Genomic DNA, 18403 nt, shown 5'->3' on the forward strand with positions numbered 1-18403 from the left:
AAATTGTTATAGACATGTTTATTCAATTTTCAGATCAATATTTGTATATTCATAAACATCGTACGAATACTATTTACCAAACTCAACTCATCACCGTGCCCAGAAACAAAGAAATTTAGGTACAGGTAAGTGAACTGATTCATTTAAAGTAAGTATATTCTGTTCGTATATGCTGTGTTTGTATTTTTACGATAAAGCGATTAAGAATATTAATTATCAGGTGAGCTAATTTATTACATTGTGTTTCTTATATTGTTTTATCGCACTTACGTCTTTACAAAGAGATTTACAAATGCAGGTGGTTAAAAATAGTTCCTAGATTTTTTTTAGTGATGACAACAAAATTATCAAAAAAAATAATATTAAATATGAAACAACATCGACGTAAACTCAGGCATTGAAATTGAAAACTGAAATAAATGTCCATTCCTTTTCTTATTATTATTTATTCTTCTTCTTTAATACCATTTTACAATTCCTATTTACGACATTCCTTTATTTATGTTCAAATTTCACTGTAAAGAAATGAAGCATTAACTCTATCCTTAATCTTCTTTTCAGATATTTTCATATCATAGGTTGTATGAAAAAATCAATGTTTATAAGTATATGTATGTATGTGCTTGAAAGGAGAATCTTTGTCAATTGTGAAGTACCTATACCTGCGTCTATATGTTACGTTATGTAAAACTTACAGTCGTTATTGGTATTTCTGGGGTGACATAAGAGCATGTTTCCTAATACAATGTATCATTACTCCATGCTTATATTCTCATTTGGTTAATAGTATTTCTTTTCCAACCTCTATTCCACAAGTTAAATGTTTTCCTTGGGAAGCTTTTACTTTATTTCATACAGTGAAGTCGAATGAGAGTGAGATACTTTCGCAAGATGTTAAATTAATAGCAATATTTATTTTGATACATAATTGATAGGAGTGTTGTAAATGGATCATATTCTATTAAGTTTTGACGATTTTCAATTTTCAACTTTGAATAATTTGAAATGTACATGATTGGCTATATCAACTGTCTGACATGTCTCATTTTCAATATGAAGTCAAAATTCGTGTAAACATTAATATACAAAAGATGTGACATTGGCTTTCAAACATCGTAAGTGACGTCAAAGTGCATATAATGCCATAAAGTTATGACGTCACAATGTAAACATTGAGAACATTCAGTCGGTCACAGCTTGGCTAGGCCATATATCACATCCATGATAGCAAATGTTATGTAATAGGTGTTGTTTCTCTAAGAGCAGGGTAACGATATTACATTTGAACCTACTATCGTAAATCTGACAATCAGATAGACGCTAGCATACCTCCGTATCTTTATGTTTGCATTATATATGGAAAATGGCGCATGGGCGTTACTTTGAGTGTTGTAATTGTCAAGTTTGAAAATCTGTCATTAATCTAACGATTTTACACCAGACGATATAATCTATAGCTTATTTCGTAACTATGACATGTTAGACCTTGTGATTCGTTGTTGTGATCATTTTTATAACACTGCTCAACACAACAACATCATGGCACGAAAGTGGCTCAAAACTAACCAATCATAATAACAAATGTATATAGGTGTGCTTTCTGCTTCATCAACGATATACGTCACATTTTCAAAATGACAACCAGCGTTGATAACCTTTAATACTATGGGCATCATCACTCTGCAACTTTCGAAGCCTTGAGTAATAGTTTTCTGAATATGCCGATGTATGACATGGCAGTCGTGAACAAACCCTTTGAATAAGGAATGAATGAAAGTAAACACCAGTAACCTGAAATCTTGTGTACAAAGGGATATAACTGTCAAAATAAACTTCACGCAAAAAAATCAATAGATTTACACGACCATGGCTTATTCACAGGGACATAAGATTCTGTTAAAACAGATATATGAATGTGGTCTTATTATAGTTTGTAAGTTTTTCACAGACCTGTGGTTTAAACGTCATTAAAAGACCAGATTATCTCCATACTCACATAGACCCTAGCAAATTATTAAGTATGTAAGCGCTAATCACTTCGCATGTAAGACTGTCTATAGGATCTTCTCTAAACTGTCAGTGCATATTTCCCTTGGTCCCGAATCGCCCTATCTAATTTTCAAATCGTTATACCTTCCTTTCCAAGACTATTAGAGGCGTAGCTCAGCTCAAAGCATAGCTCCTATCCTTGTTCCATATTGTATCACCAAACTTCCTCCAAATAAGCATAATAGGCAGAAGGCGTCTGTGTGACGTACCAAGCTCACCGTGACCTATGATAAGATCTGCGACTCTGCTCAAAGACAATCATTTCTTTCGTATCATAGTTCACGTGGAAATATCAGTTTTGATGTAGAGGTACATTTAAAGAAATAGGAATGTCTAAGAAAACAACCAGGTACCTATGCAATACATAAGTTCCTCACTTCATTTTCATACATAACTCTCTCCAAGATGGGTGCCAATGTGTCTTCCGGATCTCTTGTTTACGCTTTATTATCTTAATATCAAAGAAAATGTCTAACATAACATTAAAGCATGCCATTAGAACTTACATTCGTGTAGTTATGGTTACGATATGACACTTAATGCTAGAGATCACCATGTACACATTAGTATAGTACTTTGTGATGACAGTGGTATGATACAGAAAATGTATATTACCTCTGACACATGAGTTGTGAAATTAAATTGAACGATAGCTCATTAGTGAACATGTATTTATCTACCAACGCAAGAAATATGAATACAGCAAGTGTTCATTCACGTTGTCTTAGATACGTATTTTAAGTGTGATAAATTTTATCCATGAGTTTTTATTATAAAATATTTTTATGTAGACCATATTTGTCCATTTTGATATTATAAGTGTGATCAGTTAGAAATAAAAAAAAATATGTAAGAAGTAGAGACAGATTACAATGATACATAAAATAAAACATCTATGCGATAGGAAAATGAAACGAGCTGCAAAACCATGATGTGTAGCTGCTTGTCTAAAATTCACATCCTGCTGATAAGTCAATATTCACATATTGACTTCATAATTAGAATTGACCAAACTCATTACTAATTGTATTTAGCTTGCAAAAATATACACTAATATATAAGCAGTGCAGAGATAGAACAGTTGACATGAACGTGAAATAAAGCTATGCATTTTACATCTTTATATATCTGATAATTGTAAAACAGCGTCGTATACCAGTGTACCTTGAACTGTTTCGAAATAAAATCAATCCGAGATCATATCTGATGTTTCTTCCAATCTAAAATTAAATGCCCATCTGTACATTGAGAATTTGACAAAATCTGGTTCTGAATATATGTAATAAACTAACATTTCTAATGAATTGATCCAGAAATATTTTGAAAGTTATCAGAATCATAGTTGATTTTAAATGTTCACAGATACCGTCAAGACATATTTTTGAAATTAAATTAATGCATTGTTTCAAAAGGAGGGAATCCTTTTGGAAATTATTAGTTGTACTTACATTGACAGTTCACATGTGACTCGTTCCGTTTTTCTCCACCTACAGGAGGTTAGCCAAATCAACCCTGATCCTTATTCCACTCTTTGGTGTCCATTACATCGTGTTTACCTATGTGCCATTCGGCAGCATGGATCAGCAGGCTATCATCTATTTACTGTATGTCGAGATGTTCTGTAACTCATTCCAGGTAAATTATTACTTCATATCAGATTAACTTATCCCAGGTGAATTTATAAACTTATTCTAGGAAAGATATCAGATTTAATTACTCTTATGAGGGGACAAATACAAAGAAATGTATTCTTAACCAAACCTGACATGTCACGGTTGCTTTTATAAATATCACTTAAACATGTAGAACTATCTCCGTCACTAGAATTTTGAATTTTAATAGAGGTATCACGATATTTAGAGATATTATTGCTTTGCCTGTAAAACCTTTAACGAGATTTCTAAACTTACTGGAGAGATATCCTCGTTACCATATCTTTAATTTCAATAGAGGTATCACAATATTTAAAGAGAGATAATATTGCTTAACTTTTATCTGTAAAATGTTTAACGAAATATCTAAACTACATGGAAATAATTTAAAGAAATGTTTGGCAATTTCTATTATTTTATGAGATATCTCTAGGAGGATGAAATTAAACAACATCACATATCAAGTTTATCGAATATCTATTTCTGGTAATAAAAGTTGACCTTGCTGACCATAATCTTTCTTTGCTTTGATTTATTTCAGGGATTTTTGCTGTCTTTGCTGTTTTGTTTCCTCAACGCAGAGGTAAAGAATATCCTTTGTGCGGGACATTGTAATGCACTAACCAGTGTCCCATGTGTGCATGTTTCACATTCATCAGAAATACTAACATTCCACAACCCTTCAGTTATACCATTAATACAGATAAACCTGCATGTCTTCACTTCGGATTTTAACTTGACATATCTGTATTAATTTTCGTATTTTCCAACTAAATTACCAAGTTTAGTTACTCAATTTGTGTGAAAATTAAATAAAAACATATAACCCGTTCAAGACTAATTCAATTCTCCAAATTTATCAATCTGATCAGTCTCAACAAGTGTACAGCTTTGAAATGATGAAGAATATTCGAAATTTCGCTAACTTTATATTTATTTGGAAATTTTCACTTACCGCTGGTTATCTCTCACCAGTCTTTGACCTACTGGGGTAGTTTATGATAGTTGTGATGAGATTGATTGTAATAAAGGTACGCGAGAAATGAATCATTTGTGGGATATATGTAAAGGTATCTGTCTCTAGTGTCGAATAACGAACCACCATACATATAATAATGTTGTTTAGCACTAAACTAACAAACAACCTTTTTCTTTTTATTGAGATGTTTATAACAATATGAATGATTCATTTTTAACAAAACTAAACTAATATTGTGTTTTTCATTTAAAACCAAACGAACTGACATTGAATTGAGTTCCACCCATAACATTTAGTACTATACATTTCCTAACCTTAAAATGTCGTTCCAATATTTTAGAATATGACTAATTCACTTTTAAATTTATTTCTCTAACGAGAACCAGTATAATAATAAGCAAATGTACATGTTTCATATGTGTTTAAATTCCTCTTGAATAATGGTACACCTCACTGTTCAATTGGTTCTTGTGTGATATACACATTCTTGAAATGTCGTTTCGGATAAACCATCGATGATCTTTTTAAAAAAAAGTATTGTCAATATCAGTTGTTTAATAATTCATGGTCAAACTGTAAAAATCAATCATTTTCGTGGGATTATATTTCCGTTGGATTCATGAGTAGACTTGATCCATGAACTCATTTCAGTAATATAAGCTAGGTACATTAAAATTAGTATAAGAAAATTGAAAGAGCAATATCTTTTAATGAAATCAAGTATTCAGAAAATTAGTAGTTTTCTAAACTCCCACGAAAATATGAGATTTTACAGTATTTATCTGACAGGTAGTTTTGGTGGTTCGTTAATTTGATTGGTGGTTCGTTATTTTGTAGGTTCAATCAGAACTTAAAAGGGCGTGGTGGAGAAAATGAGCCGACAAAGCCCCCATCTTATTATGATGCAATCAGATCTACAATCCCACGTAGTTTTAGCTGTTCGTAATGAGGCCTTTATTTAACAATAACTAAATACAGATAATTTATCTTGAGTAATTATTATTCAAGTTGAGTGAAAATGAAAGTTTGATATTCAAAAGCAGTTATTCTTTATGTATACAGGTGTCTACTTTTAGAACTCTATCTACCTCAATATTACTTCCGTGTGAAAAATATCTAATGGATATTTAAAGAGTGTGTTTTGCTATTGTGTGTAGGAAACTTTTCTGTGCAGCCTATTCTGAATATTTATTCATCATACATTCTCTTTCATCTACATTTCTCTTTTTATTGTTTATTTTGTTACAACCGTGTCTTGTTATTTTCCAGCATGAAAAAGATGCACATTTTGTTCAATTCTGCCAAATGTTTAATGCAAAACGTGGCGATTTCTCCTCAAACAATGCAACAGTGATTTCAGCAATATGAATTTTAAAAATCATTCATGGATTAAACCCTTTATTCTAATAATTATTATCATTTTATTGTTTTCGGTCAATTAATGTTTTTTTCGTTAAGATGTTACCGCTAAAATAAAATGTAAAGTATAATATCGTCATAACTGGTTGCGTAATTAAATGCTGACGTCATCATTAAACAGGTTCAGTCAGAGCTAAAAAAGGCGTGGATGAGACGCCATCTCCGGAGAGCAGAGAGCTATCGCACGAGATCGTCTTTCCTGTCCCGTGTTAGTCGTTCGCGACATCACCCTAGCAACGACGGCATGAATGGATCCATTCAGTACACTGATAGAGTCAATCCCATGGAAATGAATACTTGTCCGACTATTATCGAGGAAAAAGTCCCATTTACAAGTGAACTTTCACAGGAAAGTATTCTTGACAATCACTTAGATACGGTGTGGCCGAAGAGTGAAGAAGTAGATCCTTGTTTGAATAATAACCATACACTTGAGTGTCAACAGGCAGACGTTGTTGAAGACGGATGTAAAGGGAGGTAACCTATGGAACCTATATTTTATTTACATAAGGAAAAACATTGTGGTTTGACAAAACAGTTTTGAATTTAAATGAACGTTAAAAAATGTGAAATTCAGTGTGGATAATGCAGACAATCCTGTTCAACAGACACAAACAGGAAGTATTTTTAGTGAATAGAAATACAAGCAAATGAATGGGGAAAAAATCGGAAGGTTAAAAACAAATAAATATTTATATGGCCATTTTATGTATCGGATCAAAGGGAACGATTCACCCATGGAAAAGGAAACAGCATTTGGCAACGCATTCCGTTATCAGCTGATCGCGTCAATCAATTGAATGCGTGAAAATACTGAATTCCAAGTGAATGACAAGAACGTATGCAATGGAATACATATATTAGTAATGACCAAAAATAAACAGAGGGTAAAAAAATTAGATGGGATAAGCTTACCAAACAGAAAAAAAAATCAAAAGACTAGTGAACAGAGTCGACTATAAATGTCATGATAACAAATGCATTGGTGGAATAAGCCATCCATGTGAATTGAAAAGCCGTTCTGATTCTTCTAACGATTCTTCCTGTTGAAAGATAATGGAAATTATCTGATTTCTGTATTGTTCAATAATGAGTGTAACATGGCCGTTTCGGTACAATCTTTCGCTTGAAGCATCGCAATTAAACTTCAGAAAATTGATCACGTGATATTCTGAAGAAGTCGTTCAACAGAATTTGAAGTCATCAATCTGTTCATAATGTTCTTAACTACATATATAGTATGCGATTATCGGCGAGAGAGCAGATCATTACAAGACAGAAAACAGAGTGGTGGTTTCCATTCAAACCAAAACGCCAAAAAATAATAGAAAAGTGCTAGAACTTCTCAAAGTCGATCACTTTGAGTTGCTGTAAAATTTATGTAAAATTTATGGAAGATGCATGAAAGGGATCTGTTTAAAGACGATTTCAGCAGCGCCTTTTTTAAGAGTTAAGAAGGCATCCATCAAAACAGCAGAGAGAGATAGAGAGAGAGAGAGAGTTGCCATATGCGGCAATGACTGACCTGTCGACAATTTTTGGTATTTCATTCCATTTTGAATGTTGTCCATTTCATTTTTTTCACCATTTTACTTAATATGATTATTAATTTATTTATGTATGTAAAACGTAATGTAATTATAAAAATAAATAATTCAAATTATGGAGAACGGCACACCTCACATACAAGTACTTTAGTATAAGATTTGCAGAATGTGTATCAGAGTAGTTTTCATAGTAATACATATCAATCCATTTAACCACGACCGTGTAAAAACATTTTCTTCATATGTTCTTCGTGAACTTTCGATATTTGTTATTAAAACTGAAAAGTATTTCTCTTACTTTCACCGTCCCCATCATATTGCTATTCAACATGATGAGAAATATATACAGTTTTAGGATGGAATATGACAACGCACTAGTTATATTGTCTTAGTCACTTTTCTGTTTTGATAAGATTTCTCTTTGGGAGGTCGGATGACGCAGTGGTAGCACACTTTTACTTAAATGTGTTAGAATATAGATTGACTGGTTTGATTCCCAGAACGGACATGAAAAGGTAGGAGGTTCACCAGTCCGACACGTGGGTTTTCCCTGGGTACTCCGGTTTCTTACTACCATAAAACCCATTGCACGCTTACATCCGGGCCAACAAGTTCAAATTCCTTGTTTCGCAATTGTTGTAAAATAATTAAAGTTGATATTTTATATATATATATCATATATATATAGAAAATGAGGTGTGTTGGGGTAATTTGTTTTAAAGATTTTAGATTAATGTCAATTTCATTTTATTACACCATTGTTTTATTATGTAGTATATTTTTTTCTTACATCATTAACTTTTTGTTTCGAATATCATTTTTTTTTGTATCAACACTTCAAACTCAGGAATAACTGGAAACCTTCTGACAACGTGTTGAAAAGTTTTTTTTTAAATTTGTCCATATTTATATTACAGCATATCGTATGTAATCAATTTTTCACTCCACTAACCCTACTCCCTCTCCAAAGAAATAAAAATTAGAATTCATTTTTGATTTGAAGATTGTCGAGATTTGACAGCATGTCATCATTCTTTGAAATCACGCTCAGTTGTATCATTACGAATTATTACATTGAGAATACAGAAACATTCTGCACATCTATGACTGCTGATGTAACTTAGGCAGAATTCGTTTCGGATCACTAAAATTTACTCGCTTGCTTTCATAGTAGAAAATAAACTGTTCATTTGTGTGTTTCATGTTATTCTTAAATTGAATCATGTATTTTTCACAAATTCAAGCCTCAGTTGTATATATTTGCGATAATCGTACTTGAAGTGGACCCGAATGTCTGTCTTCGTTGATAGCCTGTGTCTGTTGAATAAACTCGTCATGCATTTATCGTTTTGCATATAATTAACCAGGTAAGATAAAATTTACGTGTAATTTATTTATCTTTACATATGAGATATTAGTCTTCATAAAGACTCGATGATATACACCTGTAGCTTTTTACAGTAGACACATATGTATGATAGCGTTTTTTGCCGCGTTTATATCTGTACAAACTCGTATTTTTCCACAAAAAAATCACATTTGGTATCAATACATCTTATATGTGATATGCATTTGGTTCAATTCACCTATAAGTCCCCATCGAATGTCGCACTTATAAAGTTACTTCACTCATAAAAACCATCCATATCTCCATTTACCAAACATACATCATGATTGTTCTTTGTGCGTGTAAAATCATGCAGTTTTAGAAGTGCATTCATCACTTAGTAAATTGTCACAGCAGTCGCCATATCGTAACATTAACCTTCATGTCAGTAAAATTCATATTGAAGTTAATACTGCAATATATACAATTTGGGGACATCAATATTCATACATATTTCCCTATTCATGAGGGTATAAATAATACAGACCTTTATATGTGTGGTATTCATTTTCACGTTGATTATATTAATCATTTATATAAAATCATTCTTTACCTATTTAACCTAAATATTGATATTTTTTCTAATTGTAAATCCAGTATGTGTATTGTTTATTCTCAGAATTCTTAAAAGCAACAAGAATCTCTACACCCTTACGTTAGTAGTTAAAATGAATGCTTTCTTCAATATATCAACTTCTGTGCAATTTTGGATCGTTTGGATGCTTCGTGTGTATAGAACAAAGCATGTTCTGTTCAAAAGTGTTTTTCGCTGCGACTACAGGTATGTCATGTTTAGGAAATTATTGTTTTACGAATCGTGTGTTTTGGATCTTACTGTCAAACTTTAAACAGAGTCAAAATAATGAATTTTGCTCTTTCTGTAAGTAATATATCTACGCAAATATATATGAACAAATAACAAACAATAAGATACAAGACAGCATATAATAATTTAATTATTTAGGTTAAGTAAAACTAAACTCCTTTAGCTTGACTGGTAGTTTTAGGTTTTTTTTTTTTTTCCTTTTTTTTCAGAAATACAAATTTTGATACTCTAACAGAGCGGATAGTTATAAAACAATATTTGGCAATTTGTGTATACATATGTCCAAAATGATAGAGTCTTGTCACGACAAGAACGGAAGTTTTGTTAAACTGTTTTTACTTTACAATGAGTCCGGTTCCTTCGCAAATTTGACTTATTTCATCATCATGAATGTTGGTATAACAGCATTTTTTTTGAAATTGCGCCCTCTTTATTCTACGTACACTTTTGGATTTTCTTTCAATAATGGACTGTAGTGCATTTATAATTTTATAACCTTTGAAGCCTCTCTTGTAAATGCGGTCAAAACTCATTATCTTGAAGTCGGCTTTATGTTACTTCGTGTTGTCCGAGAATTAAATTTAAGCAAGTTCGAATGTTAGATGTGAAATTTGACTGGGACCGATGAAATGCTTCGAATTAAAGCGAGTCTTCAATTCATAAGTTCGAGATAACGAAGTTCGACTGTTCACGCAACTTGGGATCACCTTCATGTCGATATATCTTAGATATCATCAATCTTTCAAACAATTTTTACCTGAGAGAATACAAATAGTATTGAAATTGTTATAAAATATTCATTGATAATCTTCAATCAAGAACACATGAGCTTGGCTAAAACAGCATACAACCTAAGACTGTGTTTCCCGTTGTTTTATGTCAATGACATATTATCACTATTTTTACAAATTAAACATTTTGTGGTGCTCATCTGCAGTTCTCAAATGCAGTGTTTCTGGGTATATTTTAAATTACATACATTGATTTTTCCTAGCTTATACATTCTCGATACTCCTTGGGTACGATTATTTTCGCTCTCTGGAACGCCCCTGGAACATTCAATGGCAAAATTGAAGGTTCCGTGTTCGACTCCTTGAGGACAAGACGAAAAGACTCGCTTGATCCTTGGTGTACACCAAACAAATATTAGGGTTGCATAACGGTATATTGTTGTTGCTTTGACGTGAATTGTCGCTCCTTCGTAATCTTCAAAAAGATCGTATCGGCCTGTGATTGGTCAGTTTTTTTCTTTTGGAACCAATCAAATTAATCCGCTTGTGCCTTCAATTTTGACTTGATATGTTCTAGGGGTGTAGAGAGCGAAAGTGATTGTAATCCTGGAAGTATCGAGGATGCATCTTATGGTACTAATGTGTTGTACGGGTTGTTTCTGTTTATTTTATTTCCAAGACAAATCATAAATAAGTTTACATGTGTCGTTTACAAACACTCCTTCGTCTACTGTGTTTAAGGTGGTGTTGGTTAATTTGACAATAATAGAAATATGTGCGCAAGTAAATAGACGACAGATTAAAATAAAGTACTTGTGCACCTGAGGGTCTACGAAACAGTGCTATTAAGAGAAGATGTTTGTCCATCAATGTTTATATATCTTATTTCAAGTAGTTCATATGTTATATTGAAGTGTTTCATCATTCCCTCATTCAGCTGCATAATTTTTTTTTTTTATTATTCTATTGAAATAAATCTTGTGTTACTATATTTCATACGTTGTTTGTTAGATATTTCAGGGAAGCTTGGTATGTGCGTCCACGATACTCCAGGGGTTGCGATCATTGTTACACAGATCTCATTACACCCCTGAAACATGCCGTGGCAAAATTAAAGGCACAAGCGAAGTAATTTGATTGATGTAGCAGGAGAAAAGAAAAACTGACCAATCACAGACTTATACGCTCGTTTGAAGATTACAAAGGAGCAACACCATTCTTTAGTGCCAGTACTGATATGCGAGCTCTAGGTTCGTTTGATGTACATGAAAGGATCAAACAAGTCTTCTCGTCTTCTCCACAAGGTGTCGTGCTTGGGCCTTCAATTTTGCCATGACATGTTCTAGGGGTGCAGCGAGCGAAAGACATCATAACAGCTGGAGTATCGAGGACACAGTATGAGAAAACGGTTGTATTCAAAGATTTTATAAAACACAGACAAGTGTTTAGCACCTGTAAATACAAATTCAAAATAAGATAAAATAATAACTAATTAAACATTTACCGGCATCATACAGTCAGTTCGTCCTACTGATCTCGTCCTGGATACTAAGTACCTTGATTTTAAAATTTAAGAGGAGAATGAGGCAAACCAAAACTGATCGAAAGAAACGTCAAAATCTAGATGGTGACACACAAGTGAATAGCACCTTTCAATGATTATAGTTAGATACAGTAAAGCCAAACAATAAATTTAATTGCATCATACAGCTGTTTTGTCTTTCTAGGACTCATCAGTAATGCTAAGGGCCTAATTTTTATGAGGAAAGTCTAAAATGGTCGAAAGAAAAGTCAAAATCTAGTCGTGGAGTTGCAGTAGACCTATAACTAAATAAAGTTCGTACTTTTTAAATTTCAGAACAGCGTCAAGTACACGTGTATATTCTGAACGGTGCAACTATACAAATAAATGAAAACGTGGTCAATGTACTATCCCAATAACATAGCAACCAAATTAATCTCTACATCCATGATATAAACCAGGTTACCTTCGCTGAATTTTAATAATAAGGTATAATGGTATACAAAACTGAATGTACTCGTTGTCAAACCTTTACAGTATACCATTATGTATTACGAAAAATTAAGTCCTTGAATGAGACATTAACTTCTACGAGTAACGATAATTGCATCCATCAGTTCAATTCACATGTTCTGATTAACAGACACTTTCATTATTCAACCTCGGAAAGCAAAGTCTATCCAGGCGACACAATAACAATTTGCATTTTTCAACGTATAATCTTCAGTGGTTGTACAAAACACACACAAATGATCAGCACCTTTCATCACCTGAAGATCAAAGAGGTTAGAAATCTAAATCAGTCTACTTCGTTAACAATGGAACCACCAGATATACTAACGGGATTTAACGGGATTTAGATCGCAATTTCTCTGGCATACATCTTATCGTTCTCGATTATAGATATTCATCTTCATGATGTATGCTGATGCCTGAATCGCTCACCTGTCTAATTCTTTAAAATTAAAATATGACAAATAATTTCTGAAATATAAAATATAAAAATTGTCTCAGACCGGATAATATCCTTACATTTCCCCAGTTTGGCCACAGTTCTGATGTCACACACCTGGTTGATACAAAATTAGGTTCCTTTCACCTACAGTATGCTTCAGACCAAATTGGGACAGAATCAGAGTTTACAGAATCTCCTCTATTTCCACTACTTACTACTACTGAGACCGATCATTTATATAAAACTGATTCCCCTCCACCCAAGAATGCTTCAGACTAGATTTGGAAAAATCAAATCGTTCCTGCAGGAGAAACAGGATTTCATGTTTACCCTCTATATCCCGAATTGGACCCCGCATATTCCGTCTAATGGGGCCGAGAATTCCTGTTTATACAAAATTGATTTCTCTTCACCCAAGAATGCTTTGAACCAAAATCAAACATCATAGACAAGTCCTTGAAGGACGAAACAGCTGTATGATTTAACATCACTGACAAGTCCTTGAAGGACGAAACAGCTGTATGATGTAGCATCACTGACAAGTCCTTGAAGGACGAAACAGCTGTATGATGTAGCATCACTGACGTGTCCTGGAAGGATGAAACAGCTGTATGATGTAGCATCACTGACGTGTCCTGGAAGGATGAAACAGCTGTGTGATGTAGCATCACTTACAAGTCCTGTATGATGCACTTTAATTCACTGTTTGGTCCCACTCTAAGTAAATTTGTGCCTTTTGTACAATCTGTACTTAGCAATTCTGTATTCCATCAAAATTAAAAAGAACGTCTTTCCACTGCAAGGTTAACTGTCGACATCAATATAAGCACAATGTTTCTTTCAAAGATTTCTACACAACAAATGCCAGTGAATAGCAACTAGAACGGTCAAAAAATGAATAATACTGAATCACACGGCAAACAACCAACGTTTCTTGTGTAATAACTATGTTCTGAGATTAAACTCAGGATCAACAGATTTTATAGGTGTTTATCCTGACATGTCCTGGTGGTTATTTCATATGAAACTACGTGACCCATGTGGTCTATAGGTGGTTCCCCCAACCCTCCATCATCTTGTGGTGGTGACCAATGAGGTCTATAGATGGTCCCCCAGGCCTCCATCATCTTGTGGTGGTGACCAATGAGGTCTATAGATGGTCCCCCAGCCCTCCATCATTTTGTGGTGGTGACCAATGTGGTCTATAGATGGTCCCCCCACCCCTCCATCATCTTGTGGTGGTGACCAATGTGGTCTATAGATGGTCCCCCACCCCTCCATCATCTTGTGGTGGTGACCAATGTGGTCTATAGATGGTCCCCCCACCCCTAAATCATCTTGTGGTGGTGACCTGTATGGTCTATAGATGGTCCCCCAGCCCTCCATCATCTTGTTGTGGTGACCAATGTGGTCTATAGATGGTCCCCCACCCCTCCATCATCTTGTGGTGGTGACCCATGTGGTCTATAGATGGTCCCCACCTCTCCATCATCTTGTGGTGGTGACCAATGTGGTCTATAGATGGTCCCCCACCCCTCCATCATATTGTGGCGGTGACCAATGTGGTCTACAGATGGTCCCCCTCCCCTCCATCATCTTGTGGTGGTCCCCAACCCCTCCATCATATTGTGGTGGTGACCAATATGGTCTACAGGTGACCCCCCCACCCCTCCATCATCTTGTGGTGACCAAGATGGCCTATAGGTGGTCCCCCCAATCCTCCATCCTCTTGTGGTCATTCTGAAATGTTCTTATGGTAATTTCTAATCTACAAGTGTAATGTTAACTGAAGCTTAAAACTACTATGGTACAGGAAGCTCCTAATATCTAAAATATAATGAATGTTCTTTAGAGAAATGGAACTTTTTAACCCATTTGAGATCATGATAATAGTCTGAGATTTCAAATCGATTTGCAAAATGACAAGAAACATGAAAAGTTAAAAGTAATTTGGGACCATTTTTTAACTCAGATTGATTAATTAGGCTGCAAAGTGAACTATATAAGGCGGCACAGCAAAGTCTGACATTCTCCTACACAAATCTACAGCTAATGGAAAATAAGTCACTTGTCCATGATTCTTTTATTTAAACTTTCTGAAAATGCATTACATCTTTCATAAACAATGACATATCACATTCACAGTATCTCTTTACATTCTATCATACCACTATCATGATCGCGATTATAACATGTTGGAAAATATATATGACAATCCAATCCATGAAAGAATATATTACATTTGTTAACACTGTGTTCAGTTGTTCAATAACTGATAAAGAAGTTATTCTACTCCTCAATATCTAATTCATACAGGCATATACACATGTATTTCTAAATAGCAGGTTTATGAAACAACATGTCAAAATCTTTATGTACACTTTCATAAAAGTATAAAATCACATGATCAAACAGCACTTTCCGGTCATTATTCAGTATAACACATTCATTAACACATTTAATTCACACATGACATCGTTCAAGTCTGCATTAAATCCTATAAGTACACTGTTAAACATGTTAATTCTGTACAAATATAATCCATTAAGTGATCATCATAACATCATGTTATATAGTAATTATATGTAGATGTCAAGCTATTACATATGTACTAACTCTGCGATCCAAATTTGGATTTTTTTAGCAAATTTCACAAAATTTCAGTATGCATATATTTAGCAATTATTTTCATTTATTCAAATATCTTCAAAACCTTCATATACAAAGCATAACAACCAGAAACAGTTATTGGCAGTGGAACAGATCTTAAGACAGTTGAGCAAAATGTGATGAATATTTCAACAGGCAGACAGGACAAGAAAAAATAGCCTGCAAGTACTTTAATAACTGGAAGGTTAAAAATAATCATTGCACCAAAGTCAGCAAAAGTCATCCAAACATGAATACCTATCAATATATAAACTGCATCTTAACAATTTGACAGGAAATCTATCTCACTTGTTTCTTAGAATTCTCCATCACCGTATTAACAAAACTGAACAATTAAGACAGGAAGAATATCCAAGTCAATCACATCCACGGTCTTTTAGAACACAATTACAGTCCTCAGGCTAAATGTCATTGTCAAAGTGGTGTCAAGAGACAGACTGAATTGGAGAAAGTATTTGTCCGTTCAACATTGGTGCATTCTGTTGAAACCTGTGATATTCCACGACATCACTGGCGACAAAGTAAAGAGGAATGTAGGCCACATTGCCAGTCGACCAAACCTACAAAGTAGAACAATGACACAAGTTATATTTAACATATTTGGAAATGCTGAAATATACAACCAGGCCATCAACAATGATATTAGTTTCAAGGTTTTTCCTTGATTTCTTTAAAATGCCTCTTTCACATATTTAGACATTCAGATATTCAAATAAGCAAGATATGTGATTTTCAATCATATGGATATCAATCAGAATAAAAAAAGGTTAAATGTAATGTCTGCTGTAATAAAAAATCAACAAATGTTTATATTTTCAGTTTAAAAAAAGTTAATCGACACATACTTACAGTGATATATAGTATCTAATTTAGAGCCAATGACAAACAAAAAATACATCTAAATACAAGAAAAAATGAAAACAGGTGTATAAAATAATGTTCCTCATTCAATACATAGAACCTTACATGAGTTTCCATTTCCTATGTAAATCAAGTCTAATGATTTTTCAATTTAGAAAAACGAAAAATCTGTGATAAGTTTCAAAAATCACATAACAAAATAAGCTTAATTTCCTTTTCATCAATTTTTCATGAAAGTCAGGTAGAAACATTTTTACACAAAATTTCATGTAATGTCTGCTCTATACCTATGGTCTTCATTGTTATGTCACAAAGTCATCTGTGAATGTATCAACGTCATATGCAAATATATGATGGGGGTCACTGAACATATTGGAAATTATGTGACAAAACTATACCTACCACTGTAAGAAGTGCACCGTTATCATAGTTTGGCTGAAATGAGATGTGATAAGGGATGGCACAATTATCTCCCCTTATATAACCACTGAAAACAGAAAAAAAAGACGGTGAATCAGAAATTTCAACACTAAAGTTTAGCATAAAGTTAACGCAAAGGATAGTGTCAGTGAAAACAGAATTTATCATGATTAAAAGAGACTTCAATTTTACACAGTAAAGTTCATAATTCTGATGTGAGTCTCTGTATTTAATATTAGTAGTCAGCACTAGTATAGCACCATAGCTAGTGGCTGCCTCATTACATGTATGTGGAAGGATAATCACATCTCTTCCTGATTAATTGGTTAATTGTTTTGAAGTGTCTTGCTCAACGACACAACCACAACAGCTTAGAAAAAGTCTATTTCACGGCTTCCTGATAAACACAAACTGCTATTGGAAGGCAACATTGCACAACACAACCAACATAGTCGTAGGGGTCATATTACTACTGTAATATTATTGCGATGGTCAAGAGACTATTGTGATACTATGATAGCTTTTTTCTTTCAAAATATGTTTTTCTAACCTAGAAATAAAGGTCACCAACCAATTAAATATATCAGAATGCTCCTATTAGCAAATGTTTTAGCTGAAAAAATTATTTTCAAGTTTTATTCAATAAAAATATGTTGCACAGTGATATTTGTTACACTTTTATTTCCACATCATTCATTTAATAAATAAGTTATTCTGTGATATTTGTATTGAAAATCAAGCTGGACTCGACACGTTACAACATTATTTTCATATAAATATTAGTTTAACAATAAATTCAGTACAATTCACACATTAACCTTGTTTTACGTTTTAGAGGGTGATTAATTACATCAACAGTGATATAATTATTTGATACCGACAGTAAGTTTGACACACTTCATACATCGTCAGCTGAGTCACATCAATAAAATATACATAGGCTTAGTGGGACAATAGAGATATTTACCAAATAAAGGTCTGTGTACTTTCACAAACAGGTCTTTATTTTGTTATTAATTTTCTCTAAACCAAACTGCTGCCCTACCCCTGTTTTTACTCTTTTTACTACCTTCTGCCATGTTGTCTATCAAATTGTGTCATGTCAAGTACATAAAGAAGTCACCACCTCCCTTAATATACTTTCTAGATTTTAATAAATCGTATTGGAAACAATAACAATGTGACACTTATTGAAGATTATAAATTCTCGTTGATGTAACAAATTTTTGTTCCCATTCTAAGTAAGAATTGCACCATTCTTGTATTAATCCCTAATCATGGTCATAAAGACGCTTTCATTAATAATCCTAGGCTCGCAGCCATTTGCCAATAACTCTGAAAAAACCTTGCCTTCAAGTAGCATTTTTGTTTGGTGAAAACCACTA

The 18403-nt window shown here is 33.5% G+C and overlaps 1 protein-coding gene and 1 long non-coding RNA gene across 2 annotated transcripts in view; one reads left to right on the plus strand and one right to left on the minus strand.

The window, feature by feature from the left end:
* The window catches only part of LOC132561500 (secretin receptor-like), a 53293-nt gene extending 45430 nt beyond the window's left edge, over positions 1-7863 (plus strand). Inside the window, exons 10-13 of the mRNA XM_060226197.1 lie at positions 34-125; positions 3543-3684; positions 4243-4284; positions 6221-7863. Coding sequence (XP_060082180.1) covers positions 34-125; positions 3543-3684; positions 4243-4284; positions 6221-6580 — 636 coding nt within the window. The 3' untranslated portion in view covers positions 6581-7863. The remainder of the gene's footprint in view (positions 1-33; positions 126-3542; positions 3685-4242; positions 4285-6220) is intronic.
* Positions 7864-15131: 7268 nt separating this feature from the next.
* LOC132561503 (uncharacterized) lies at positions 15132-17086 on the minus strand. The gene is made up of 2 exons (XR_009554709.1): positions 17001-17086; positions 15132-16297 (listed from the first exon to the last, which is right to left on the minus strand). It is a non-coding gene; the product is annotated as an uncharacterized LOC132561503 (long non-coding RNA).
* Between the last annotated feature and the right edge of the window lie 1317 nt (positions 17087-18403).

This window comes from Ylistrum balloti, unplaced genomic scaffold (assembly GCF_031769215.1).
Source record: "Ylistrum balloti isolate Yb309-2 unplaced genomic scaffold, AGI_CSIRO_Ybal_v1 Utg371216, whole genome shotgun sequence".
Lineage (NCBI taxonomy): Eukaryota > Metazoa > Mollusca > Bivalvia > Pectinida > Pectinidae > Ylistrum > Ylistrum balloti.